Source organism: Sturnus vulgaris, chromosome 13 (assembly GCF_052056855.1).
Source record: "Sturnus vulgaris isolate bStuVul1 chromosome 13, bStuVul1.hap1, whole genome shotgun sequence".
Lineage (NCBI taxonomy): Eukaryota > Metazoa > Chordata > Aves > Passeriformes > Sturnidae > Sturnus > Sturnus vulgaris.
In genome coordinates, this window is record NC_142255.1 from 13,187,432 (window position 1) to 13,214,068 (window position 26,637).

A 26,637-nucleotide genomic window follows, 5' to 3' on the forward strand; every position below is an offset into this window, starting at 1 on the left:
AGACGTGCTGTGAGCAGGACTGAACAAAGGTTTGTCATTACCTGTGCTCTCAGAGAGGGAAATGGCAGTGACTCACTGGAAACACTTTGGGCATGGAAATGACGTTAGAAACCAGGCTGAGCGCCACAAAGCCCTGCACTTACAGACCCTTACTGAGACAAGAGCTAGCTATGCTGAACGGTGTAAATTGACCCAAAAGAAGCAGTTTAGGAGGTGCTGTGGAAAGGGGTAGAACTGATGACGCTTTTGCCAGAAGGAAGTGAGCAAATCTCTTTGCACATACATTTTGTACCATACTTAAGCAACGTGTGGCCCTACATGAACATGTGTCCCTTTGAGAACTGAGCACATGCACGACATTCATACAACAGCACAAGCACTGATGGCTTTCCTACGAGGTTTGTCCTCAGGTGCCAGCTCCTGATGGCAGCAAAGGGAAACCAAGCTGTGTCCAGGGATGCTGCAGGACATCCTGTGTTAGCTGGACTGAGTATCTCCCTTGGCCAAGAGGCACAATGTCTTACATCTTGTGTTTTTTCTCACTGCAGTACTTTCACAGCATGTGAACTCTTCTCAGGAAATGCTAGTCAGAATGCCAGGAGAGTGTTTTCACCATAAATGGTTAATCAGGATTAAATATTGTGTCTGTTTGTACTTGGCAACAAAGGGGCCCAACAAAAGACAGAACACTAAAACACTGAAAAGGCAGGGTGGAGGGAAGGGCATTTATCAACAGAGCTGACAAAAGCTAGGGATGCTCTGAGCATTATCTCACACGTTTGTCCCATTGTAGCTGCAGAGAGCAGCATAAGGCACAGACCAGAGGGTGGCCACGTGCTGAGCAATACTTGGGGCTGTAGGCAGCAAGTCAGCCCACCATGGAAAGAGAAACAGAACAGGACTGAGACTAGCAGCCCATCTTCTCCAACTTCTCGGCTGTATGCAGAGTAGAAAACTCTGGCAGGTGGAACAATGGAACATTGGAACAGGCTGCCCAGGGAAATGGTTGAACGACCATCCCTGGAGGGTTTAAAAGACATATAGAGGTGGCACTGAGGGACATGGGTTAGTGGTGGACTTGGCAGTGCTGGGTTAATGGTTGGACTCGATGACCATAAAGGTATTTTTCAACTTTAACAATTCTATGAGTCTGTGATCATGACCTGTGGAAAACCCCATGTTTATGGCTTTCCAGCAGAACTCAAGTTTGCTTCCGTGTTAATGTTCTCTGCTGTATAAAAAACAAAAAAAGTGACAGCTATGCCCCCTCCTTCCCTCCCACAAAGCTTTCCCTTCCATATGAGACACAATACCTTCTGTAGTGGGTCCTAATGCGTCAATTGCTTCTTGTGAGACTTGGGGCAGGGCAGCAGTGGTGGTGGCCAGCAGATGGGGATTGTCTGGAGCAACAGCTGTCTCTGTCTCTTGTTCTGACACCACAGGAGGGGAAGGCTCCATTTCAAGCTGAGCCTCTTCAGGGTTCCTGAGTCCCTGTGTTGGTTCAACATCTGGAGTCCTGGTACTAATTATGATGTCTGGGACAGAGGTTTCCCCTGAAATGCCTGCGATAGAGTGTGTCACAGCTCCAGATGTTGTGTCAGGAATCTCCTTTTCCACAGAAGTACCAAAGGGCTCCCCACTGGCCAAAGATGTGGCATCTGTTTTGATGTTAGCAGCAGGCAATGCAGATGCTTCCCCACTGGTTTCATGGACTGTGGATGCTTCTATGCTGATCTCAGGAAATGTCTCACCTCGGGCTTCTTGACTTGTGGGTGTTCCTATTCTAATTTCAGGAAATGCAGAAGTTTCCCCACTGACTTCTTGAACTGTGGATGTTTCTATGAAAATTTCAGGATAGGCAGATGTTTCATTCCTGGCTTCTTGACTTGTTGGTGTTTCTATGCTAAACTCAGGGAATGCAGATGTCTCCCCACTGATATCATGGACTGTAGAAGTTTCTATGCTAATCTCAGGAAATGCAGATGTTTCACCTCGAGCTTCTTCACCTGTGGACGTTTCTATTCTAATTTCAGGAAATACTTCACCACTGGTTTCATGGATTGTGGAAGTTTCTATGCTAATTTCAGGAAAGGAGGACATTTCCCCACTGATTTCATGGACTGTCGAAGTTTCTATGCTGATTTCAGGAAATGCAGAATTTTCCCCACTGGTTTCATGGACCGTTGAAGTTTCTATGCTAATTTCTGGGTAGGCAGATGTTTCACCCCTGGCTTCTTGATTTGTGTATGTTTCTATTCTAATTTCAGGAAATGCAGAACTTTCTCCACTAATTTCATGCACTGTTGAAGTTTCTATGCTGATTTCAGGAAAGGCAGATGTTTCTCCACTGATTTCGTGGACTGCTGAAGTTTCTATGCTAATTTCAGGATAGCCAGATACTTCACCCCTGGCTTCTTGGCTTGTGAATGTTTCTATTCTAATTTCAGGAAATGCAGATGTTTCCCCACTGATTTCTTGTATTGTTGATGTTTCTATTCTAATTTCAGGAAATGCAGATGTTTCCCCACTGATTTCTTGTACTGTGGATGTTTCTGTGCTACTTTCAGGAAATGCAGAGGTTTCCCCACTTACTTCTTGACCAGTGGATGCTTCTATGACAATCTCAGGATACCCAGATGTTTCACCCCTGGCTTCCTGACTTGTGGATGTTTCTGTGAAAATTTCAGGAAATGCAGAGGTTTCCCCACTTATTTCTTGAATTGTTGATGTTTCTGTGTTAAATTCGGGAAATGCAGATGTTTCCCCACTGATTTCATGCATCGTGGATGTTTCTATACCAGTTTCAGGAAATGCAGATGTTTCACCACTGATTTCATAAGCTGTTGATGTTTCTAGAGCACTTTCTGGCAGTGCAGATGTTTCCCCACTTAGTTCACCAGATGCAGAGGCTTCACCACTTGAACCCAGACTGTAGGGGAATGTGACAGTTTCCCCACCGAGTTCCTGTGATACTGTTGGTCTTGTCACCACTTCTACTGAATCAGAAGTGACTAAAGTGATTCCTGGAAGCCCTGAGGCCTCCCCACTAATATCAGTCGCTGTTGAAGACAGTCCACTTAGATCTGTGGCTCCAGAGAAGTCTCCACTAATGTACGGGATTCCAGATGGCTCTTCACTCAAGTCTCCTGCCCCTGAAGGAAATCCACTAGTCTCCACAGCTCCAGATCCTTCTCCAGATAGCCCTCTGTCTCCAGAAGTAAATCCACTGATTTCTATTATCCCAGATGGTCCTTCTCCCACTTCTTGTGCCACTGATGTCTGTGTTACAACTTCCACCAAAGTGGTATCCACAAGAGACACTGTGGGAAAGCCAGACGTGAGTCCACTTTCCTCTCCAGACAGCAGACCACTGGTGACATCAGTTCCAGAGAGGTCTCCGCTGCTGTCCGTCACTCCGCTCGGGTATCCGCTCATCTCCAGCACTCCAGAAACACTCCCACCAAAGTCTACATGCCCAGAAGGCTCACCACTGATGTCTAAACCCCCAGATACCATGCCTGATCCATCTTCATCTCCTGAAGGCAATCCACTGGTTTCCAAAATCTCTTTTGTTTCTGCTCCTGTGATTGGCGGGCTTGTTGTCACTTCCTCCAAGGTGGCATCTACAAAGGTAATGCCGGAGGCCTCACTGCTTCCATCAATACCAGAGGTAAGGCCACTTAGGTCCACCAGGCCACTGATCTCATGTGTTCCAGATGTTTCTCCACTGGCATCCAGTCCTGAGGGCAACCCACTGAGTTCAGACCCTGCCGAGGGCAGCCCGCTGAGCTCGGGTACCCCAGAGGGCTCCCCGCTGGGCTCAGCTCCCGAGGGCAAGCCTTGGATTCCACCACTGCCGTCCCACTCAGAGGATGGGAGCCCTGACAGATCTCCTTCTCCGCTGACTCCGATGGAGCCTTTTCCCTCCTCTCGCCGTTCTGTCACTGCTGTTACAACTTCCACTAATGTGGTATCCACAAGAGACACGGTAGGAAAAGCAGAGGCGAGCCCGCTTTCCTCTCCAGATGACACGCCACTGACTAGCTCAGTGCCAGAGATTTCTCCGCTCACTCCAGAAGGCAGCCCGCTGCTTTCCACTTCAGGTGGCATCCCACTGATCTCTGGTATCCTTGAAATAGACACGGATATCTCCTCCTCTGCAGAAGGCAGGCCACTGATATCAACAACGCCAGAAGACACACCACTCAGGTCTCCTGAGGGCAGCCCACTTTCTGCAGGTGGGAAGCCACTGGCATGCAGGTCTACTGATGGTAATCCGCTCTCTCCAGTCCCCGAGTGGTCTCCACTAAGTTCAAAAACTCCAGAAGTTGGTTCTCCGCTTGTATCTGGAGCTCCGGGTACCCACCCGGATGCTGAAGATTCACCACTGACTTGATGCTCCCCTGACACCTCGCTGACAGAAGCATTGGTACTTGTTTCCTCTGGTACTATGGTAAATGGGGGAAAAGCAGATGGACTCACTGGAAAAGAAAGAGCAGACAAAGAGAAGGAGTTGGGAAAATTATTTATACTTTGTGAGGGTCCCAACCTTACACCACCAATCCAGCATGACACAGACTACAAGGAAGCTCTGAACCCACCTGAGAGCAGTGACACATCGGTTGGAAAGACCTCTGTACCCCAGGCTGTCTGTTTCTCGGGCTGAGTGGCAGACTCTGTCTCCATGGTCACCTCCTCCCCAGAAGGCACCCCCTCCACTCCAGGGATCACTTGTGTTGCCAGCACATCTTCCAAGAACGGGGTCACCCCCTCCTCCTCCACAGGAGGCAGAGCTGGAACAAAAAGGCATTGGAGGGAGTTGCCAAAAATCCACAATCCAAGATGCCACTGAAGTGCCTCGCTCAAACCGGCACCCCAACATGCCCAGCCTCCCTTTGGAAACCCCTTCCCCCGAGGATGAAAGAGCCCAAACGAGGGGCTCCAGGTGGCTCTTTAAAATGCTGTTTATTGTAGCCAAATGATACAGCAATTCACGGGTCGTGGGTGACAAGAGCCCAGCCCACAGCCTTTTCAGCCACAGCTGTAGGTTCGTCTGAAGCCAACTCTAGTTCTGGTTACAATGCATTACATACTTTTCATTCTAGAGCATCTTAATACATGGCAACCCATCAATACTTTTACTATTACCTATAGCCTATCATAACTACTAACATTACCATATTCATGTTACTATTTTCCAACCACAAAAAGTTAGTATGTTACAGTTTAAGCTAGAAGTTGTTTTTCAGTTTTCTTGCAGTGGAAAATTTTGAGACCTTTCTTTCTACTTGCAACATGGCATTTTTGTTTGGTTGTGAAAATCTTTTTGCTTGGTAAAAACATCTTTTTTTGGAGGTGGATTTATCCTTTGCTCTGATTCATAAAAATCCCTTCCAACTCATTTTATCCTTTGGCTTCTTAGTTATCCAGTAAGACTGGCTCAGCCATTCTTTTCTTCTATATCAAAAATTGCTGTCATTTCTATTCCTTCTTCAGATTCTACATTCAAAGATCTTTCTGCTATTCATACATATCTACGAGACCTTCAATACTCATCACCAACCAAACAGATGATTTGGGGATACAGGCATCATACAGTCACCCCAAGACATTGTCGAATCCTTATCTTTCCCAACATGAGACAGGTTTCTGTGCCCTGCAGGGGCGGTACCTCTGAAGCAGAAGGCGTGGTGCCGGGACAGCGGGTCGGGGAAGCCGGTCTGATTGTGGTGCTGGTACACGGTCCTGACTCCCGGCGCGTCCCCACCGCAGGCGGCTCGCGGGCTCACGATGGGGTAGCGCAGGCTGCCATCAGCCAGCCAGCCTGCATAGCACCTGTCCAGGCCCTGCTTCCAGGCGGCGTGGAGCTGGCCAACAGAGGCCAGCGTGGCGTTCTGGCTCTCGCAGTACTGCTGCGCTTCTGGGAAGGTGAACTGCTCCGGCTGCGTTGCGAAGAACACGTCACCTGAGGGATGGGAGGGAAAACACTGGTGAATCCCTGCATCCCAGCCATCTTCAGACACAGGTGGAGGTGTGGAGCATGTTTTTGCTCCACAGCAGTGCCCAGGGGACAGGGGAGGATGTACCCTTGAGCCTGTCGATGTAGCAGTAGACGTCGTAGGTCTCCGAGGCTGGGCGCATGCCGTATGACCGCACGCCTGGAGTGTTCTCTTTGTCTCCTATGCAGTTATTTCGGGGATTCACAATGGGATACCTACCAAAAAAAGGAAGAGAGGAGATCCAAGGTCAGTCTTATGTAGCCAGGACTGAAGAACCTCAGTGTGCTTGGGAGCAGGACATGAACTCTTCACTGTTTGAGGTGCTCAGAGCCCCCAGTGTAATTTGGAGACAAGTCCACTTACAGCTAGAGGCAATAAATACAAATATCCTGCTACTCTTCCTACACACCAGAAGGGCTCACTGGTGCAAGATGTATATACAAAGGCTAGGAAATGAGGAAAGGAAATGGACAAGAACATGTCTATTGGCCACTGAATATCATGGTCTGGAGAAAATTTTGGGTCAGGAAAGCTTTCGATGTTGATGAGGAGAGCAGCAGGACAAGAGAAAAGCCTCAATTTCATGACTGAATAATAATTTTGAAGGATGTCTTTCCCACGTCAGTGTTACCTTACCTGACTGTCTGGTCCCGCAGCCAGCCAGCATCACACTGGTCGAAGCCAGCCTCGTAGGCAGCCTGGAGCTGCTGGGGGGTGGCAATCACAGCATTGTTCTCCAGGCAGGCCTTCTGGGCTTGCACAAAGGTGAAGGCATATCTGCTGGAGGCTGCACGGTAGTGAAACACCGCACCTGGGGGAACAGAAGCTGTGGTGAGACAGCAGGTACAGGAGTCCCCTGCACTGAGATGTGTGACCAGAAATGGTCTTCCCAAAACCAGTGCAAGGACCAGGCCCTCTCAAATCCCTTTTGATGGAAATGCCTCATTAATGGAGCTCTGCTACCATTGAGGATGATGTTCTGGGGATCTCTTTAGCCCTTCTCTAAGGTCCTTTTGCCTTGACTTTCCCCTTCCCTGGAGTCAGATGGACATGGGAGAGCAGCGTGTGACCACTGCAGCCCAAGCATCAGCCAACTGAGCCCTGGTCAGCACATGATGGGGTGGCCCACAGCCTTCTCCTCTCTCCTCCTGCCCTACTGTGTGGAGGCACTCAGCCTGTCCCTGACCTCAAACAGGCCTGTGCACCTCCAGGGACCTGGATGCCCTATGTGATGGCAGAAACTCAGGCTGTTTTCAACTGAATGGCAATTACCTCTAGAATGAACTGACCTTTGGGCTTCTCAGAGTCCTGGTGACTTACCTGTGGGGGAGATGGGCTGCTCGGGAAGGTGACCAGCACCGGGGGCAGCTGTCACTCGCACGAGCTGATCTTCCTCTGTGAGCACCGAGGCAGACTCCAGTCCTGGCGTGGCAGTCACCCCTATGACCTCCTCCACCGAGCTCACCTCTGCTGTTTCAGTGGTACTAGCAGTGCCTAAAGCTATGGTGGTGACGGCAGTGCCTAAATCTATGGTGGTGGCCTCTTCAGGCAGAGTCCATGCTGCTGTGACATCCTCCCTGGTGATATTTTCCTCCTCTGTGGCAGCTGTCTCTGCTGTGACAGCGGTGGTGAAGAGGTCGGGCAGGGCAGTGAAGCCCTCGTACAGCCTGGTGGCCGTGGGGGTGACCTCGATGGGCTCCAGGGTGGCGATGCTGCCCCGGGCCTCCTCCTCCGTGGCATTGCGTGACAGGGGCAGCTCCACCTCAGTCTGGGTGACAGTCTGGACAGTGAAAGCACTGCCCAGCTCGCTCCCTAGCTCGTCGATGAACTGCCCTGGGATCAGGCTCTCCATGTCGTCCCCTGCATCAGGACACAAAGCAGCAGTCAGAGAGGATAATGTCAGTCTGGTGAGGTGAACTGCGCTGGTGCTGCCTCCAAGAAGCAGCTGGGTATCTCTGGCTCTGAGGGAAATCGTGATAGTTTGGTGAAAGAAATGTTCTTCTTTCCTCCACTGTGGCTCTGTACAACGCCTCAGCACGGAGGGCATGGTCAGGAGGCACTGAGCCATCTCACGCTCCAAATCTGGCTAACCAGCGGGACATTGACTGTTCTCCCTCCCGGGAGCACCTTGCCCATATCCAAGTCTGTACTGACCTCTAGTGCCTGCTGCAAGGAAGTTTAGGTGGGAACTCGGGAAGCTTGGATAACCTCCACGGCAGATCTGTGTGAGCCGTGGGAAAAGGATAACTGGATCCTCACACTCGGTGTGTGAAACCTCAGCAGGTTCACGATCTCCCTGTGCTCTGCCCAGGCGATGGCTTGAGAGCTCATGCCGTATAAGCACCTTAACCCATGGCCATGACAGCCACTTGCTGTACCAAACACATTCAAATAGCTCCCACCTTTCCCCTTCCAAATCACTTTCCTGCTCAAGACACATCCCTTGGGCCTAGGAGGACGTGCTTAACATGGCACTGAGCAGCTCAGCTGACGAGGTTTGACAGTGGTTTGCAGAGCAGCATAAAACAGAACTGTGAGGGCAGCTAAGGGAGGGATGGATCACATCTCAGATGTGCAGCAAGGCAGGTCTTGGCTGGGGAGGGAAAATGTGCGAGACAGTGTGTGGCTTTTCCTCTAATAATGCTTTCCCTGTTCTATTTCCAATTCCATTTTACTGCTAGTTCATTTTAGCCAGTACTTTTCAGATGTCAAGGGATTCAGAGATTTCTATAAAGATGCTCAGACAAGGGCTGATCATATGCAGCAGTTTCAGAGGCAAACCCTGAGATAACCAGAAGGCTGTGGCTTGGTGGACCAAGCCACATAGCTTGGCCACATAACTGGGCACCTACACGGGTCTGGGAGATGTATCTGGGCACAACAGATCTGATCAGAAGTGTTTCAACATATATTTTAAAATATTGTTACTTTTTAAACTATCACAATCCTATTTGCATGTTGGCCTCTGGTTGCCCTGAATAGACCATATATCACTGTGTTTTCCCCTCTTGCTGCAGGGAGAAGTGTGCAGTTAGAAGAAAGAGGGACAGCTGGGATGCTCTTCACTTCCTGGGTGCTATTTTAATCCACAATTCCCAGAGACTGCATCAGTCTCAGATTTATCCCAGCATGGAAACTCAGTCACGCATTTGTACCACATCACATCTCATCACTACACACATCTTCAGCATCAGACCTGTTCTCTTTCTCCTTCACTTCCTTCTCCAGCATTCAAAGTCTTGTATATGAAGCACCTGAACTCTGCTTCCTGTCTTCAGGAGAGCTTTAAAAGCAGCAGGGTGTGGGAGGACTGGAGAGACATGGATTGTGTTACACCTACCTCCGCAGAGCCCCCCGTGTACAGGTCGAGCAGCCTTTCCAGATCTGCTTTCTACCTCAACACCAGCAGAGGACTGAGTGCCTTGCAAACCTGCTTTCTCCCCTCTCTTTATTTATTTTTTTAAAAACCCAGTGTCCTAGGTTACAATGTAAAGATGTGCCCAAAGACTGTATTCTATCACCATCTCTTGAAACCAGGTGGGGCAGTGATCCTTATCTCTGTGGGAGATATCCTCTGCTAATGGGCCATCTGTTAAAACCAGGTGTTAAAACCAGTGTTCTTTATCTTTTCCACAACCCATCCTTCCTCCAGGAAGATCTCTTCTGTTAATGGGCCATTGAGTCTGCATGACTGATAAAATTACATCATCCCATTGGGAGATGCTCCGCTCAGGGGGAGGAGCCAAACATTTCCTACCTAGATAAAAACTGAGATTTGGAACACCAAAACAGCCTTTTCCCACTGGTTTCCAGAGGACAAGAGCTACCAGACCTTTCTACAGGATCACTACTACAACAAGACCACTTCATCTAGGTGGCCGTGCTACCACCACCCTAACTAACGAGACGTCAGCTTGTATTCTGACTCTGTCATTAGTTTCCTTTTGTGCTATTGCACGTATTTTACTTTTTCTCTTTTTTTCCCTATTAAATTGTCTTTCTAACTTGAAGTGTCTCACTGGCTTTGCTTTCAAACCATTACACCCAACAGCAGAGAAGCAGGAGGCTGTGTGTGGGCGGGCTCTTTGCTCGGTGTCCGGCGCGGGCACTCACCGCTGTAGCAGATGGCGTCGTAGCGGGAGTCGGGGTGCGGGTAGCCCGTCTGGTTGCTGTACAGGTACACCGTCCTCACGCCCACCAGGTTGCCCCCGCAGTTGGGCCGCGCTCTGGAGATGGGGTAGCGGACGCTGCGGTCGCCCAGCCAGCCCGCGCTGCACATGTCCATGCCGTCCTTCCAGGCCAGGTACAGCTCTCCCGTGGTGGCCAAGCGCGCTCCCAAACTGCGGCACTTGTCAAAAGCTTCTTGGAAGGTGAACTTCTCCGGGGCAGTGGCATAGAAGACTTTGCCTGCAATCACAGCATCCGTTAGCACAGGAATTACCTGTGTAATTACCTAGATTTTAACCTCGTTTCCCTTTCTGTCTCCTTCCCACTCCGAAGAGTTTGGATGAGATGAATAGTCCTGGGTATTAGATCTGAAATGCAAGCCCATGTTGGTGACTTTGTAAAGACTAGAAGAAAATGAGTCTTACAGACCAAATGTAGATTTGAGCAAAACACACTACACCAGCTGGAGCCACAGGGCAAGGGGGAGATAAAGGACGATTGCAGTTCTGTTGTGCTGAATATTTCAATGGATCCCTGTCATAAGCATGAATGATTGACACATCTGAATGTCACACACTCAAATGGCTGACCAGGCAGGATGGTGTGGACTCTGGTGGAGGCTAGACAGACTCCACCCTCTGTACTGCATTAGTCACTTGACATTAAAATTGTCAAAGGTCTAATAAAAAGACTGTAGAGAACATCTGGACTGGCCAGGATATGTGCTTTTCCAGCTTTAACCTGTCTTTTCTCTATTTGCTGTTGTCCAGTCTAGGCATGATCAGGGCTTTAGCTGCTTCTGCATCTAGTAATGGTAAAAGCCCCAAATCACCTTGCATTTGCTCTGCATAGCAGTAAACATCATATGTTTCATCTGGCTCACGGACACCGTAGGTCCTCACTCCTGGAAATTCATCCTTGTCGCCATAGCAGCGCTCCCGGGGCCAGTGGATGGGGTACCTGAGGGAGAGATTGTGGATAAGGAGGGGGGGTAGGACCCTGGCAACCACAGAAAGCTGGGAGGGAGCTGCAGAGCACTGCCCACTGTGGTGATTTATGGCTTTTCCCAGGTTATGGAGAAAGGAAAAGATGATCTGCTGTTCTGCCCTCACTCTGAGTGTCCTTGGAACACTGACCAAAGACATCAGGATGAGGTGCCTCCCCACAGAGGGATGCACAGCTCAGTCTGGCTGAGTCAAATTTGTGCATCTTGGCACAGCACTGGTTTTGTTCAGGGGAGAAGGACGATCAGGATGAAGCCATTGTCCACTCAGTTGTCACCACCAGCTGAGAAGGACAGTGGTCACTCTGCTCTCCTACTAGAGATTCCCCTCTAGCAGAGAATGGCTTGCAATCCACCACCCCCCCTGCACACCAGCAATTACAACAGCTGCGATGTAGCGACCCTTTTCAGTTGGTGGCTTCATTTATGAGTCCTTCTGTGGCAATGCTGTGGCTTTCCCTTCCCCTGTGTGGTTTCTCACCTGACAGTCTGATCAGCCAGCCAGCCAGCATCACACTGCTCGTACCCATCCTCGTAGGCAGCCTGCAGCTGCTCAGGGGTAGCAATGACAGCACTGTTCTGGATACAGGCCTGTTTTGCCTTCTCAAAATTCAGGGTGTACCTTGTGGAGATTGCTCTGTAGTGGAACACAATGCCTGGAAAAGACAATGGACATCACTCACAATCACCAGCCCCTTACCTTCCAGAGAAGGCACAAGAAAAAGGCAAAATTAAACCTCATCCTATACAGTCCTGCAGTGGAAACTATCTTCCTGTCTTATACAGAAAGCAAAAACCACAAACAGAGAAGTATTGTACAAAACTTTCATTATTTTATCCACCTATTACTAGGACAGGCTTTGCAATACAGCAATGGAAGTTTTTCCAGAACAGCCAAATTCTCCAGATGAGGGCATCCCTTCTCCTAAAATGTTTGGAAAAAATTAAAGGTCTGATAAGGGTCCTGTTCCAGCTGTACCCGCTTGAGTAATAGCCCAGTGTATCCAGTACCACCTCCTGCCAAGGATGTCTCTGTAACTCACCTTCTGCTAGAAGAGCCATTTTCTTGCCATATTCTGCCATGAGTCATTTTACTGGTTTGTTTAGTCTGGTTCTAGCCTGCTAAAATAAATACTTGGCCCATGGCTTCTCCACCCGTCACCTTATCTGGGACCTGAGAGAAAGGGCTTATCCCTTATCCCTTATCCCAGAACACTGCATTCCCTGCCTGTGTGCCCCTTCCTCCCTTCTGCCCAGGCCAAGCAGCAAGACTGAGAGAAAAGAGCAAGGGCAGGACCCCACCTTTCACTAGGACCTCAATTGTGTCTTGTCTGTCCTCAATGCCGTACATCACTTCGCAGCGATAAATCCCAGTGTGGTTGGATCTCAGTGCCTTGATCTCCAGCGTGGCATCCGTGGGGATGGCAGGGTAGTTGGGCAAGGAGATCACCTCCCTGTACTCGCTGTTGAGCCGGATCTTCCCACCTGTGGCCACCAGCAAGACAACTTCGGTCCCGTTGGAGAGCTTGCTCCATTTGATCCGTGGGGTCAGCATGACACTGGTGTCCTGCTCCTCTGGGATGTTGAAGTAACATGGGATGTTCAGGGAGCTTCCCAGGATGACACGCAGGGGAGACTGCTCAGGTATCTTGACTTCCAGGCCATCACTGCTGTCTGCCATTTCCCAAACAAAGCAGTGGTTACACCAATAACACATGTAGCACAAAATACCCCATGTTTCCATATGACCCAGTGCCTATATCTGCTGTGCAAACCTGTGCCCACATATTCAGACATGACCTTTTTGGTCTAGTCTAGAGAAGGAAGTTATGGCAATGACAGCTGCACCATGGCTGCTTTTGGGATTTGGACCAGTGCTGGATATGTGAATGAAGGGAACAAAGGGCTCTGCTGCAGCCTAGCTGCTGCCCACACTTCGAGATCACACCTGATAATGTTTCAAAAGGAGAATGCTGGAAGTCTCTTAGTTTTCCCACAAATCTGCAGCTATTTCCCTGGCTTCCCAAGCACCAGAGCAGTGAGAGGCTGCAGCACAGCAGCCATGCAAACAGAGGAGCCTTGTGTGTGCACAGCACAGATCTTGGGCACATTTATTTCTGGGGGCTGCCCTTCCTTGGGGATGGGACCAGAGTGCAGCACATGGCTCAGCCCTGCCTTGCCATGCCCTGGACACGTACCTGAGAGCTCCACAGAGTCGGCTGCGGTGATGACTTGCAAACACACAAACACTAGTAGCAAAGTGGTCATAATTTACCTGCAAGAGACAACACAGGGAGAAAGGATTTGTGTATGTTCACAGGGAGCTGAGTGCTATGGATGCTGCTGTGGGACAGTGCAATGCTTTCAGCTGCCCCTAAAGCCTCCTACACTCCTCACACCAGCAGGGAAAACCTGTCCTTGGGGAAGGATTCTGCCTCAAAGTGCAGCTTGCTTTGGGAAATCAGTCCATGAGACAAATAAATAAGATGCTCTGCTATGCACAATAGTCTGAAGTGCTATTATACATCACTTAATATACTGCTTTCCCACTCTCTCTTGTGATTCAGTCTTACCTGCAGAGCAGAAATACCATTTTACAACAGGTGTCCACACACTTATTGCGTATTTACACAAGAGGGACCATCACATCCACTAAGCCTTTGTCTCAGAACAGGAGTTGTCCCTCACTGGGCATCCCAAATCAAGCCAGCACTGGCTCTCAGGCCAGATGGTTGGAAGAATTTTGGAAGAATTCCTTAAAATGCTCGGAAGGGAAATTTGCCCTCTGCATGGGGGAAAAGTCAAATGTTACAACTCTTTTGTCCAACACTCCTGCACTGAGAGCTCCTCAGCATATCCTCAAGTGCAAATTGATCCATTACTAATACAAGAAATGCACAAGATACAGTTCTGGACATTTTAAATCCACCCTAAAAATATCTTCTTGAGATCCCTCAATTAGTCAGAGCAACCTGCTTCGTCTGAAGATTTCAAGAGAGCAAAGGATCATCCTGCTGACATTGAGTGACAGAAGCAATATAGGGAGGCCAGCTAATTTAATCCTAACTGGATTACCAACCAGTATAATATCATGCCAATTTAAATCAACACAAAGACTCAAGTTGGTTTCAATATTTCAAATAAAAACCAGGTCCTCTGGCCAACACAGTTTGGCATCACTTTTCAGCCCTGACTCAGAAGGAAGGACCACACCTATTGAATCATTGGTGTTTCCTTTGAGGTCTGAATATTGGCTGTTTCTCTCCTGTGATCTAGAAAGATTCCAGATGACTTCGGCTGACAGGTAACATTCCAGGTATATGCCTATTGGACTTGTAGAAAACTCCATTACATGTCCTCACTGGCACAAGAAAAGGTCAAAAATAAAGCCCATCCTGTACAGTTCAGCATTAACCTTTCACTTATGAAAAAGCTGCACTCATTCATTTGAATCTGACACACCACAAAACCTTATCTTTAGTGAATGGAGACAGCTCTACCGGCAGAAAATAGGAGAGAACAGGGATGGAACACATTGGCAGAGGAGTGTGGAGGCTTCAGTTTGCAGCTGTAGGGCTGAATGAGATCAAATGGAGATACCCCATTTTCTGCTGTGCATGGAAATAAAATTTCAGGTAAGGGCTAACTTCAGGAAGAACTCTGAGAGCTGTAGGTGTGTTTGGGTGTCTCTCTGGTGAGGGGTGATGTCTGCATTACAAACCTCTTCTGCAGATGACTGCACCTCTGCAGAGGAGGTCAAAGAGTCTGGCAGGCAGCACTGGGTCAGTGGGAGGGGGCTGTGCCCACAGGATGGGCTGTGGGGGGCAATGAAGTGCCTTCTGCTCCTCAGTAAAGCAAGGGGAGTTGGAAGCACCATGAGCTACTGACAAACAGCCTGAAATCAGCCTGGCCAAGCAGCTGTGCCCGGGAGTCCTTGAAGAGCTGGCTCAGTGAGCTGCTGGCCCACTGATGTTTGTACATAATCTCTGCTGGAGCGCTGGGGCAGGGCCCAAGGACTGGAGCACTGAGTGCACAATCAGCCAAGATACACAACGATGAGCCTCATAAATACGTGCTAGTTTGATTGACACAAATTCCAGGCAAAATAATGGAAAATCTGATACAGAGTTCAGTTCATTAAGCACCGAAGAATAGAGGTAATACTAATCTTAGTTAAGGCACTTGTGTATAAAACAGGTGCTTCCAACCTTATATTATTTGGCATGATTCTAAGCTTGTTTGATAAAGCTGCCTGCATGGCTGCAACACAATGTAATTACATTTTGATAAGGCTTGAATTTTTCAGGGTTCTATGATATGAAGATGTGTAATGTCAGTAGTACATCCATTAAAATGGCTTAGCAGAAGCCAGGCTGGTGGGTCCCTAATGGGATCCATCTGAGGGACCTCGAGGGAAATATTCCTAATGGGCATCTACCTGGTTTGGTATTAGATCCAATGGGTTTCCATATAGACTGTATTTTAATAGAATCAAATATAAAATTGTACAAGAGATGCATGCCTGACAATGGGATGTTGAGTCCTAGAAAGAAGTCACACAAGAGAACTACTGCTGTTATCCAACAGTAAATCAAACAGGAATTCCTTTCTGTGCATTAGAGGTGAACAATGGGAATACTTTGCACACCTCTGGGCTGTCATGAAGATATCAGAAAAAGGTGCTGAAGAAATATCCCCTGGCAAGGATCTGAGGGCTGGCAGAACGCTGTATGGAGAAAGACTAGAAAGTAGGGAGATTGAACCTAATTATTGTGACAAATAAAAAAAAGAAAAACTGAGAAGCTGACAACTATGCACAAATCCTGTTTCAAGCAGAGGCTGCTGGTGCTAAAGGGCTCTTTAATCTAGCAGAAATTCATGACCAGAACTAATAGCTGGGAGACATATGCTGAGTAAACTCAAATGGGAAACAAAGCCCACATTCTGCACAGCGGGTGATGGATCACTGAAACTGGTACCAAAGGAAGTGATGGAGTTTGTCAGGGTGGATCCTGCAGAGAAGGAGGGATTTGGGTAGATGACACTCCTAATCACTAGCAAAATACCTGTTTGAGTATGAAATAAAAACTCTTCCTTCTCCAGACCGCTCAGATGAGTTATCTTTCACCTACTTGCATTTTGCCAGTATCCAAGTAAGCTGAATATTCCTGAGTATCATGAGATAAACTCAGCCAAGAGAGGCAGGCAGTTGTAGACCTGTGTTACCTACTAAAGAATGGAAACATCCTAGAGCAAGGAGACAGATATGTTTAAATATAACAGGAGTTAACTGATGAAAAGGCTTTTAGGGTCCTTGGCTACAACAAGCTGGTATTGTTCTGAGTTGATATTTCTGTGTACATTGACAGTAGATAGGAGGAGAGCAGGTTCATCTGCCCATCAGGTAGACATCACAGAACAGAATACCCTAAACAGAAGAAATTTTCTTTATCCCAAAAGCTAAGACAAGCTCATGTACTCTTAGCCTTATTCAATGTTTATGACGATCTTCCAAAAGCAAAAACAGCCTCATATGACAGCAGCTGGGACCAGCAGTATCTTTGCAGTTTGGTTTAGCTATGGAGGAAAAAACCCAACCTCCTCCTCTCCCACAGAAGCCCAGAGGAAATGGATTTTCCTTGTGAGTAGTGGTTAACAAATCAGAATAACAATGTTTGGGTGTATTCTGCGAAAGTGTTGAGTCCCTGCCAGTAAGAAACCCAACCTACTCCTCAGGGTGCTGTTTGCAATGTTGATCTTAATTTTTCATTCCCCTGAAGCATGCCAAGGAGATCCAACCCTGAGTCTGCACGCAGCTCTGGTTGGGATTCACTGTGCTGGGAATGCCTTTGATTAATGCCCCATTGTCACAGCAGTGGTTCCATGCTGCAATACTTCTACTCTGTGGTGTCTCCAGTGGGATGTCCAGGCCCATGCTGATGAGTAAACAGCTGCTTGAAGAAGCACTTCTGGAAGCAGGTGAGTAAAGAGGGAGGTCTGTGTGAGCAGATATGGATAGCACGGATGATGAGACCCAGTTTGTCTTGACAAGGGAACTGGGGAGGTTGTTCCTGTCATTCCAAAGCAACATGTAAAAACACTGACTGTGGGGGCAGAGCAGGGTGACTAGCCCAAGTGTGGATGCTGTCTCCTACAGAGGGGTGGGTTCAGACTGAGTGGGCTGTGCCCAAGGTGCAGGAAGGTGCAGTTCAGTGCACAGGAGTATCAGTGTGTGCTCACTGAGGTGGGATCTGGCACAGAGGAAAACTGCTCAAGGATAAGTGGCTGAGCTGCCAGACTGAGTAAAGACATAGTACAGTCTGCAGCAGGCTGAGCAGTGGCAGGAGCATTCCCTGCTCAAGATCCCAGCTGTAGCTGGCCCGCAGCTGTAGCTGAATGGCTAAGGAGAGAAGTGGACCTTGGAAACACACTGGGAATACAGTCAATGCCCCTACCATCTGTGTCATAAATACCACAAGCCTCTGGACATCACCTCCTTTGATTACTTCTTTGAAAATCGTTGAGGTATTCTGGCTACTAGAAAAAGGTGAGCTCCTATACCCACAGGAACAACCAGATCACTGCTGGCAAACTCCAGTTCAGTTCCAGGTCCTTCTCTTCTGGCAGAAGTCACCCTGAAGAGAAGTTGTTCTGCACACACTTTGGTGGAGCCAAAAAGAGAAGTTTGTCCAGGCTCTAGTGGGGAGCACTGTGAGGGGTAATTCTTGCAGCACAGACAGGCAGCAATGATCACACTATGCCTTCTGCCAGGTCCATGCTACAAAAACACCTCCCATCCCTGCAGATTGCTCTCCTGCAAAACTCCATTTACACTTTCTGAGAGAGCAGCTGGAGCAGGCAGATTTTGTGGTGAGAAGAGAGGAGGAGGCAGGACGAGTTACACAAGGTCAGGGATGTCACAGGATGACTGTCCCTGTGTGGGGTACCGAGCAGTCTGGAGCAGCAAGAATCCAACCAAACTGCCACAAAAATTCCAGCCATCCTGCCATCTCTAACCAGTGCCTAAGACAGAAACAAGGCCCTCTCCAATTCAGCCTGGGCCAGGAAGAATTCAGGAAAAAAACTCTTGCCTTCCTGAAAAGGACAGGGTTGGGAATTGCTGGTATGCTCAGGAGCTCCCCACCCCGGAGAACAACTCTCCCTTTCACTGAAGTTTATTGCCACTCTATTTTACTCCTAAGACTGTGCTTCTGTATCAGGTTGTGTGCAGTGTCCTAAACTGGCTGCATATAAATATGTTTATTTGAGAATCTAAGTGTGTGTGGAGAGAAGTGTGTACCTATGTGCAGACAGGTTTAATCCCTTGCTCTTCCAGCCACATCCCCAGCTTTTCATAGGGCTGAAGAATGTAGAGGGAGCAAGAAAATGAAAAGTCACTACAGTGGAAGTTCAACAAGGTACCTACACAGAGATCCATTCTGTACAGTGGAAAATAGCCAGATGGCCCGTTTGCAGCACAGCCGAAGATGTTTGCTTGCTGGAAAGCATTTTCTGTTCTACTCTATTTTAATTGAGTCCCATCTGCAGTTTTTGCTGTGGCCCTTGCTTGCTCCAGACCATATTAATCACCCTTCTTGCAACTGTTGTATTTTTAACATTTTATTTTATTTTTTAATTTTATTTTTTTAGTAGGGGCAGATGGGTCATTTTAAGCTTCCTTCTTTCTCAGTTTTGGAAAGCCTTTAGTACACTTACATTTTGCTTCTGGCAGCTAATAAAATATCACTCATTACCTAGAAGATATGCCTGGACATAAGGGAGTGTCCAAAGACAATATTTCCTCTAAAATTATGGATATAAAGAGGCTCCTGAGCAAGAGTCAAGTTCAGCTCTGTTTATTTAGCCTTGGATTCTCTTTTCTGGTTTTCCACCCCAGTTTATTCCCCATCAGGGAATGGACCTTAGTTTCTCTAGGACATGTGGTCACCTCCATCCAGCCTTATCTCAGCATTATTATTTTCAGGCACCAGCACTTGAGAGCAGGGATTTGATGGGGTCTGAGGAGACCCCATCACCCCGCAGGGGGGTCAGGAGAGCACATCCTATGTCCTTGTAGGCCTCAGAATCAAACGGTGTAAACCTACAGTCTGTTCCTCTGTGATCTCTGCAAAGAAACACTTTATTGTCCCTCTGTGCGTTCTCAGCCTCTGTGCTGGACTCAGGGTTTTTCAGTTAAAAACCTCAGCCAGGTCCAGGAAATGGGAAGGAAGGAAGGGGGGGTGAGTGAAGTGAATGAGGTGGGCAAAACCCATTTTATTTCTTCTTCTCTTTTTAAATACGGCAAAGCTTTGGAACAGAAATATGGCAATAAATGCACTCCTGTGATTTTTCATGTTTTTTCAGCTGTAAAGAAAATAGGAGAAATATTCCATTCTGTCTGGCTTCCTAACCATTCTGTAAGGTCTTTATGTGCAGAGCAGCTTGGATGCTGCTCCTGCCTGCTCAATTTCTGAAACCATCCCTGCAGCAATAAAGTCTTTTTTTTTTTTTTTCTTTTTTTTCCCAATCAGAAAGACACATGGCAGCAACTGCTCAGATATTTTAGATATTTTGACATGGAGGGATGTGGTCCTGACCTGTGGCACTGGCTGCCTGGATTGCTCCACGGGGTGGCAAACTGGTGGCACTGAGGAACTTTTAAGTGCACAAAACAGAGAACATTTATTGAAGATTAGGGATAATGTGAGGTTTCAGCTGGCTCCTGTCCTCAAGCACCCCTCGCCACTGCAGGTATGGACATGGTCAGACACCTGGTGCTCTGTTGATGCACCCTGGTGATGGTAGCAGGGTGCATTTAGCCATGGCATGAGCTCCAGAGCTCCTCTTTGTCCTCTGACACAGACACCCAAAGCTGGTGCTATGCTCTACCCTGCTCTGTGTCTTCATGACTTCTCTTCCAATAGAAAGTCTGTTGTAGTTTGACTGTTTATCTGATTATATTGCTCACACACTACAGGAAAAACCAAAATGCTCAAGGTTGTAGGCTCATGCTTTCAACGAGCAAGATGCCAGAGGAAATCTTAACAAAACCTAAACAGTCCTGTGCTAGGCTCAGCTGGTGATCCAAGCTCAGACAGATGGGCTGGAACAAAACTACTGAACACAAAAGGCTTCCCAAGCATTTGTATATTTTCTGATATCTGCCACAGAACAGCTCTCATTTTTTCCCTGATTTACATTGATTTTACATTATATGTCCTTTGATTTCAGCAACAAGTAAAACACCAAGACAGCAGAAGCCCATACCACCAGCCATTCCAAAACTATCCCTCTTGCAGGAAAACCAGAACTGTCTGCCACTAGCAACACCCACCACGGTAATTCTTCTATCCTTCAAGGACAGAGAGGTTGCAAAATACCCATTATGGCAGGCAGATGACAGCTGGAGCCTTTCAGGCAAGGTGTGGGATCAGCACTAAGCCCTGGGCTGCCATGGCTCCAAGTGTCTGCTTGATATGGGAAGCCAGAGCTACACTCAAACAGGCACTGGAGCCTCTGAATTCAAGGGAACAATGAGCCTTTGAGACTGGTTGAAGCTCACACTCAAAATCCTCTCTCGTCCAAGAGGAGGAACTGAAACTTCTGAAGAGCAGTTAATCTCCTTATAAAATAGGTGTCTCAGCTGAGAACCTCTAAAGAGAGGTTCAGACTTTTCTGTCAGCTAGCAAGGGAGTATGGAGCACTGTTAGATATCTAATTTTTAGAAATTGGTGGGTGATTATGCACTTCATAAAGTCTTCTTATATTCTGTACACTTTTTTTTCCTAGAACAGCTGTCAGCCTTAAGTGAAACTCCCCCAGACATGGGAAGCAAAACCAACACAACACAAAAGAAGAGAAACCAGATCCTCCCCAGACATGAGGTATGAAGATGGCAGCTTGGGCCATGATCCAAGAAAGTCAATAACAAATCCTTCAACTGACAACTTTTTCCATCCAATGCACTGGCTCACTATAAATCCCATGAAAACCACAAAAGCTGTTGTTTCTGTGCACCTAGGATCTAAGCTACCAAAGCCCAGCATGGAGGAGGAGGAAGAAAAGATTGAGGGACCTGGAAAATCCTGTGAGGAACCTTGTGTAGGATGGGTAAAGCTCATTTGAGTGGCAGCATCCACTGTACTCACCACAGGATATCCTATTGCTCTGCTGGAGTGTGTGGATGATGCACAGCCTGCACTGGAGATTTTCCCTCGTGCATTATTTGACTTCTCACTTGTTTCAGGAGAAGGCTGAGACCTTATTTGTGCAAAGATGTAGCCCTAACAATGAGAAATCATCTCTCTCTAGCTGCAGAACAAGATGTGAATGTGACTGCAGAACAGCAAATCTTTGCAATGCTTCTTTGCTGGCAGAAGATTCCAAAGAACCATGGAATAGTTTGGGTTGGAACAACCCTTAGAGAGTTCATGGCCAACCCTTCTGCTCTGACCCAGCTCAGCCCTTCAGAAGGAAGACTTTCCACAAAGTAATAAAGTGTTTGAAACCGTGTTTTGTTAGACAATCTGTAGGCATGGAGACCTGAATCTTCACAGACTCTGCTCATTACTGCCCAGATCTGGTAACTGTTAATACTCTGCTACCCAAAATCACCTTGAATGCTCCTAACAAATACCATGTGGAAGTTCACCTAACAGGGCACTGGGTGGCACTGGAAGAGACATTGCAAAGCTGTTCCTGCCAACTTCACAATGATTTTTCCAGGTAGACAGAAAGCTTCATGCTAGCTTGGAATAACAACAACCTCAGGAGACTCAAGGTGAGAGCCTCAGGACCGTGTGTGGCTGTAGTGTCTCTCTACACACTGGATCACACTAATGACATGTTGTGACCACATGGCCCCATTGCATTAATGTCCCTTCATGGGAATGGGCACCTCTCACAAGGCACAAAACTCCAGCAGCCTCTTGCTAAGGACACTTTCCACTGATGTGCTACACTCATCAGACTCCACCATGATCTTTGGTGAGGCTGTCCATGCTGGGAATACACACAGATGGTGACATTAAACCTCCTCCTAGTGCCACATCTTGGACACAAGAGATAGGTGAGCAATCATATCCTATCTGGGCCTTGCCTTAGAGAGTACAGCATGCTGCTGCTGCTTAACAGCAGTAAAAGCAACCTTTCATCCAACTTGGAGGAAGAGCTTCCAGCTTCATCACAGTCTCAGTATCTGTCTCTTTTTGCTCCCCATTTTCTCTTTCCAAAGTTGGCACCTGAAAGTTTTCTCTGCATTAATTCCAGACATTGTGTAAACACTGTGCTTAGATTTACTTAAATGAGGCTGTTTCAGCCCCAGTTTTCCTCCAAGTAGATTTCCTGTCTCATAAATTCAAGACATGAACAGTTTAGTTTTGCTAGGAAGGTGGAATCTCAGACTGATACTCTCTTTGGGATGACCTGGAAGACAAAAGGGCAAATGGCATGGAAGAGGGCCTGGGGTTTTCTGGTTACTGGCTGAAAGAGGGGAGCCATCCTGCCATGTGGTGTTCAGGATGTAGTGCCAGTGCTCCAAGAGACTGTTACTATTTGCCATAAATAATCTGCAACTTCTGAAATCTACCAATTTCTTGGCATATTTTTTTCCTTCATAACTCAAGAAGATGGAGAACAATCTTTTCTTACTGAGCAGATCACTGGCATTTTCATTAGAGAAGCAAGGGATGACCATTTTCTCCTGTATCCAGATCCTCAAAGTATTTGTGACTCCTTAGAAAGGCACATGCATATCAAATGTTCACACACATTCTTTGTGCAAGGCAAGCAGAGGAAGTCCTAGGAGTAAAAGAGCTTTTCCTCTCAGCTTCTACTCACTGGGACTTCAGATAATTTCTCTGGCAGCAATGTGAACCCCCAACTATAATGCGAGTGTGAGTTTTGCTACTGCTGCTGAAAGATCTCACACACTGGTGTCAAAAGAAGGGTCTTTCCCAGAGCATTGGGGTGGGTTTTCAACAAAATGGTCTGTTGTCTGGGAATGACATGGTCACCCTCAGTTCTGAAGGTACTGGGCTCACTTTGCCTTCCACCTTATGGAGAGGGCACACAGTATAAAGAGACCACAAGCTTCACATTCAGACTATAAATGAGGGTTTTGCTGCCTTGGCTGTGTAAAACAAGACTCTCCTACTTCTCCATTTCCTCTGCCAGCAAACCTCTGACAACTAAATTGAGCACAAAACAGCCATGCCAGCTTGTATTTCTCTAGGAGGTTGAATGGTACAGGAAGGATTAAGGAAGAGAAGAAGCTTTTCACTCCCATCTCTGGTTCTAGGAAAACTTAATCAATGGCTGGGCATTGCATCCCCTCAAACTGCCTCATGCATGACAGCAGGAGAATGGTTTGCTGTCTCCTCTCATTTCCTCCTTGACCAGCTCTCCCAGACCACTTTGTCCCCCTCTTGACAGCTTTAGCAGTGGTGAAAGGTTTTGTGGGCCATGGACAAAGCACTGCCTCTTGGTCCTGTCCAGGGATGGAGCCAAGCAGCCAGTGGGTGCTGAGCAGGGGCAATGCCTGAGGCTGCTGTCTGGCTGTACAAACCAGGGCCTTTCCTGTAAGTGTGTGGATGGCTTAAGGCCCTGTTGAAATCTCAGCAGATAATCTCTTCTTTCATGTTTTCCCTTGATATTCATCCCCAGTCACTCCTCCAGTCATTGCCAACTCATGGCACCTGGCAGTCATAGAATCATAGAATGGTTTGGGTTTGATGGGATGTTAAAGATTATCCAGTGCCAGCCCTTCTGCTGTGGACAGGGACACTTTTCACTAGACCCTGTCCAACTTGGCCTTGAACACTTCCAGCAATGGGGCATCCAGAGTTTCCCTGGGCAATCTGTACTGGTGTCTCACTACCCTCACAGGAAAGAATTTCTTCTTAATATCTAATCTAAACTGTCCTCTGTCAGTTTGAGTCCGTTCCCCTTTGTTCTGTCACTACATGCTCCTGTCCCAAGCCCCTCTCCAGCTCTCCTGTACCCCCTTTAAGTACTGGAAGGTGCTCTAAGGTCTCTTAGGTCTCCCTGGAGCCTTCTCTTCTCCAGGCTGAGCAATCCCAGCACTCCTAGCCAGTCTCTAAAGAAGAAGTGCTCTAGATCATTTAGCATCTTCATAGCATTGCATTCCTGTACAATTCCTTCCTTTTTTGTGTGCTCAAACTGTTCATGTACCAGGAGACCACTCTGGTGTGCAGGGCTCTCCTCACTCTTAACTAAGACACACAGTGTGTGTTTAACATAATTTAACTGGCTCATTCAATAAGTTCTCTGTTTAATTTAGCACTGCTCCGTTCCTTTTGGGGAACAGAGTGCAGTCAGCTGTCCTGTCCTGCACCAGTCATTCCAAGGGGATTTCACTGAGCAGGGAACACCAAGGGATGATCAGCTCTCCGTGCTAGGGGCACTTCCATGGGGCATGGACACTCATCCACTGCTCCTATTCACTTGTCAGGTCACTTTGTCCAAACAGTAATTCCTGCCTCTGGTTCAGACTGTCCTTTTCTTCTTGGGAAGAAACCAACAGGGATTCCAGGCAGAAAATAAATCTCTCTCTTGTGTTTTTCTACTATAGTGATGCTTTAGAACGAAGCCAAATTGTACAGCGGAGAACAAGCCACAACAAGAAAGAAGATAATGACAAAATGATTCACAGCCAAGCAAGCTTGTTTTGGGGCTGCCACAGAGAAGGACCATCCATCAGAGACCTCAAAAGCTTTAAGTCCTATTTTATGAGGCAAGGGAGCTAGAAAGAAAGGAGTAAGGTGATGGAAAAATATGCCTAAGAAATTGTCCTCTCTCAGCCTCTGACCCCTCCCTGCAGTGGATGCTGTTCTCTGGGTGATGTATTCACCCACCCAGGAGGAAAGATAGTGGGGCTCCTCATCATAAGAGAGAGAATAAGTGGCAGAAGAGTTTCAATTTCTTGTCCTGAGATTCCCATCTTGAGATTTCCCTCAGGCCAAAAAACCAAGAAAACCCTTCAAACAAACACTTCCTGAAAAAATCAACAAAGATAAACGGATAAAATTTTAAGGACCCATTGCTCAGTCCAAAACTCAATCACAGCCTTTTCCTTTTTTTTTCCAAAGGAGGTCTCAGTGCCTTCTTGAAACTCTGCCCACACTGAAAGGTCTGTTCCCTTCAAAAACATGGTGAAACTACCCTGAAGAACAGAGACATTGCACTAGAAATAGAGCCAAATCCTGTGACCTGAATGTATATTTTGTATATAGTGATCTTTTAATCTTATAAATCTTAAAAATGGGTTTAGGTATGGTATAACTTAGGAGAAAACTGTGTGGATGTGACATTGAAAGAGAGAGCACGAGGAAGACAATTACCCTCTCCAAAATGGGTTTTAGTCTAGGGTCAGTGAATGAATATCAATAATCTTTTCATTACAGCTCACATCTCTGGGCTCCACTGAATAACCCCAGCACAGACAGATGACAGTCTCTGCCTCAGAGATCTTGGAATCGAGAAAGGTGCTGCTGGCCAAGCCTAGAGAGCCCAAATGTGAATGTGGGGAGACCACGGGAATCCTGAATAAAAGCAAGGCTCTTATATGAAATATAAAATTATTCTGTAAGGTGTAGACTGTGAAGGGAAAGAAATGTAACCTTAACGCAAGCCACAGACATTTGGAGAGCTGCTGCTGCTAAGCCCAAATTTGCAGTTTGCTAAGCAAAGTCCATATGCCATACCTTCAAAAAGAGAAAGTGAGGTATGGAGGAAACTCAAACAGCAATTAGATGGGAAAAACAAGTTTTCTGAGAGGTAAATAAATTCCTATGTACAAGATGTGGCTGAGGGAGAGCTCCAAAATGTTGTCCAGTGTTTGGTGAAGTGTTCTGTAAGGGTAACAGAAAATGTTGTTTTTACAGAGATGTGTGGAACACCTTAAAACCAACAGTGCCCACATTTTGAGGAACAGAAAGGCACCAACACAGATTCCTTTGTAAGCAGAATAACTGCCTGCAAAAAATAAATCTGCAATATGGTCCAGCATTGATGGAGGAGATGTGGGCTTTAAAACGAACCCTGGAGCATGTTATGCTGGTATTTTAACTCAGATATGCAACCATACTAAGGGAAAGTATATAAAAGTAAATTTGTTTTGTACTGTTGGCATAAATGACCAATTCAAAGGCAAGTAATAATGATGATTTATTTTAACCTATCTTGTCATTCTTCCAATAAGATGGGCAGCTAAATTCTCTGGTGGCCAGATCCAGTTACCACTGGAATCAGTAGTAAAGATGCCATTTACCTCTGAGGTTGGGAACATTAATCCCAAATTCTTCTATTAAAACCTAGTCTAGACAGGTAACAGCTTGCAGGTCCTGAAAAGACAGCAGGGAGAACCCTCAAAAAGATGTCTAAATCCTCACAATTTGGCACAGAGAACACTGCTTTCAGACAGAAGAAGAATTGATTCCTTAAGACAAT

General features: G+C 47.1%; 1 protein-coding gene across 1 annotated transcript in view; it reads right to left on the minus strand.

The window, feature by feature from the left end:
* The window catches only part of ACAN (aggrecan), a 48,342-nt gene that overhangs the window by 13,480 nt on the left and 8,225 nt on the right, over nucleotides 1-26,637 (minus strand). The window contains exons 2-12 of the mRNA XM_088172613.1: nucleotides 13,368-13,444; nucleotides 12,472-12,843; nucleotides 11,651-11,825; nucleotides 10,999-11,126; nucleotides 10,113-10,406; nucleotides 7,320-7,859; nucleotides 6,636-6,810; nucleotides 6,087-6,214; nucleotides 5,672-5,965; nucleotides 4,602-4,793; nucleotides 1,314-4,481 (exon numbers count right to left, since the gene is read on the minus strand). Coding sequence (XP_088028739.1) covers nucleotides 1,314-4,481; nucleotides 4,602-4,793; nucleotides 5,672-5,965; nucleotides 6,087-6,214; nucleotides 6,636-6,810; nucleotides 7,320-7,859; nucleotides 10,113-10,406; nucleotides 10,999-11,126; nucleotides 11,651-11,825; nucleotides 12,472-12,843; nucleotides 13,368-13,437 — 5,536 coding nt within the window. The 5' untranslated portion in view covers nucleotides 13,438-13,444. The remainder of the gene's footprint in view (nucleotides 1-1,313; nucleotides 4,482-4,601; nucleotides 4,794-5,671; nucleotides 5,966-6,086; nucleotides 6,215-6,635; nucleotides 6,811-7,319; nucleotides 7,860-10,112; nucleotides 10,407-10,998; nucleotides 11,127-11,650; nucleotides 11,826-12,471; nucleotides 12,844-13,367; nucleotides 13,445-26,637) is intronic.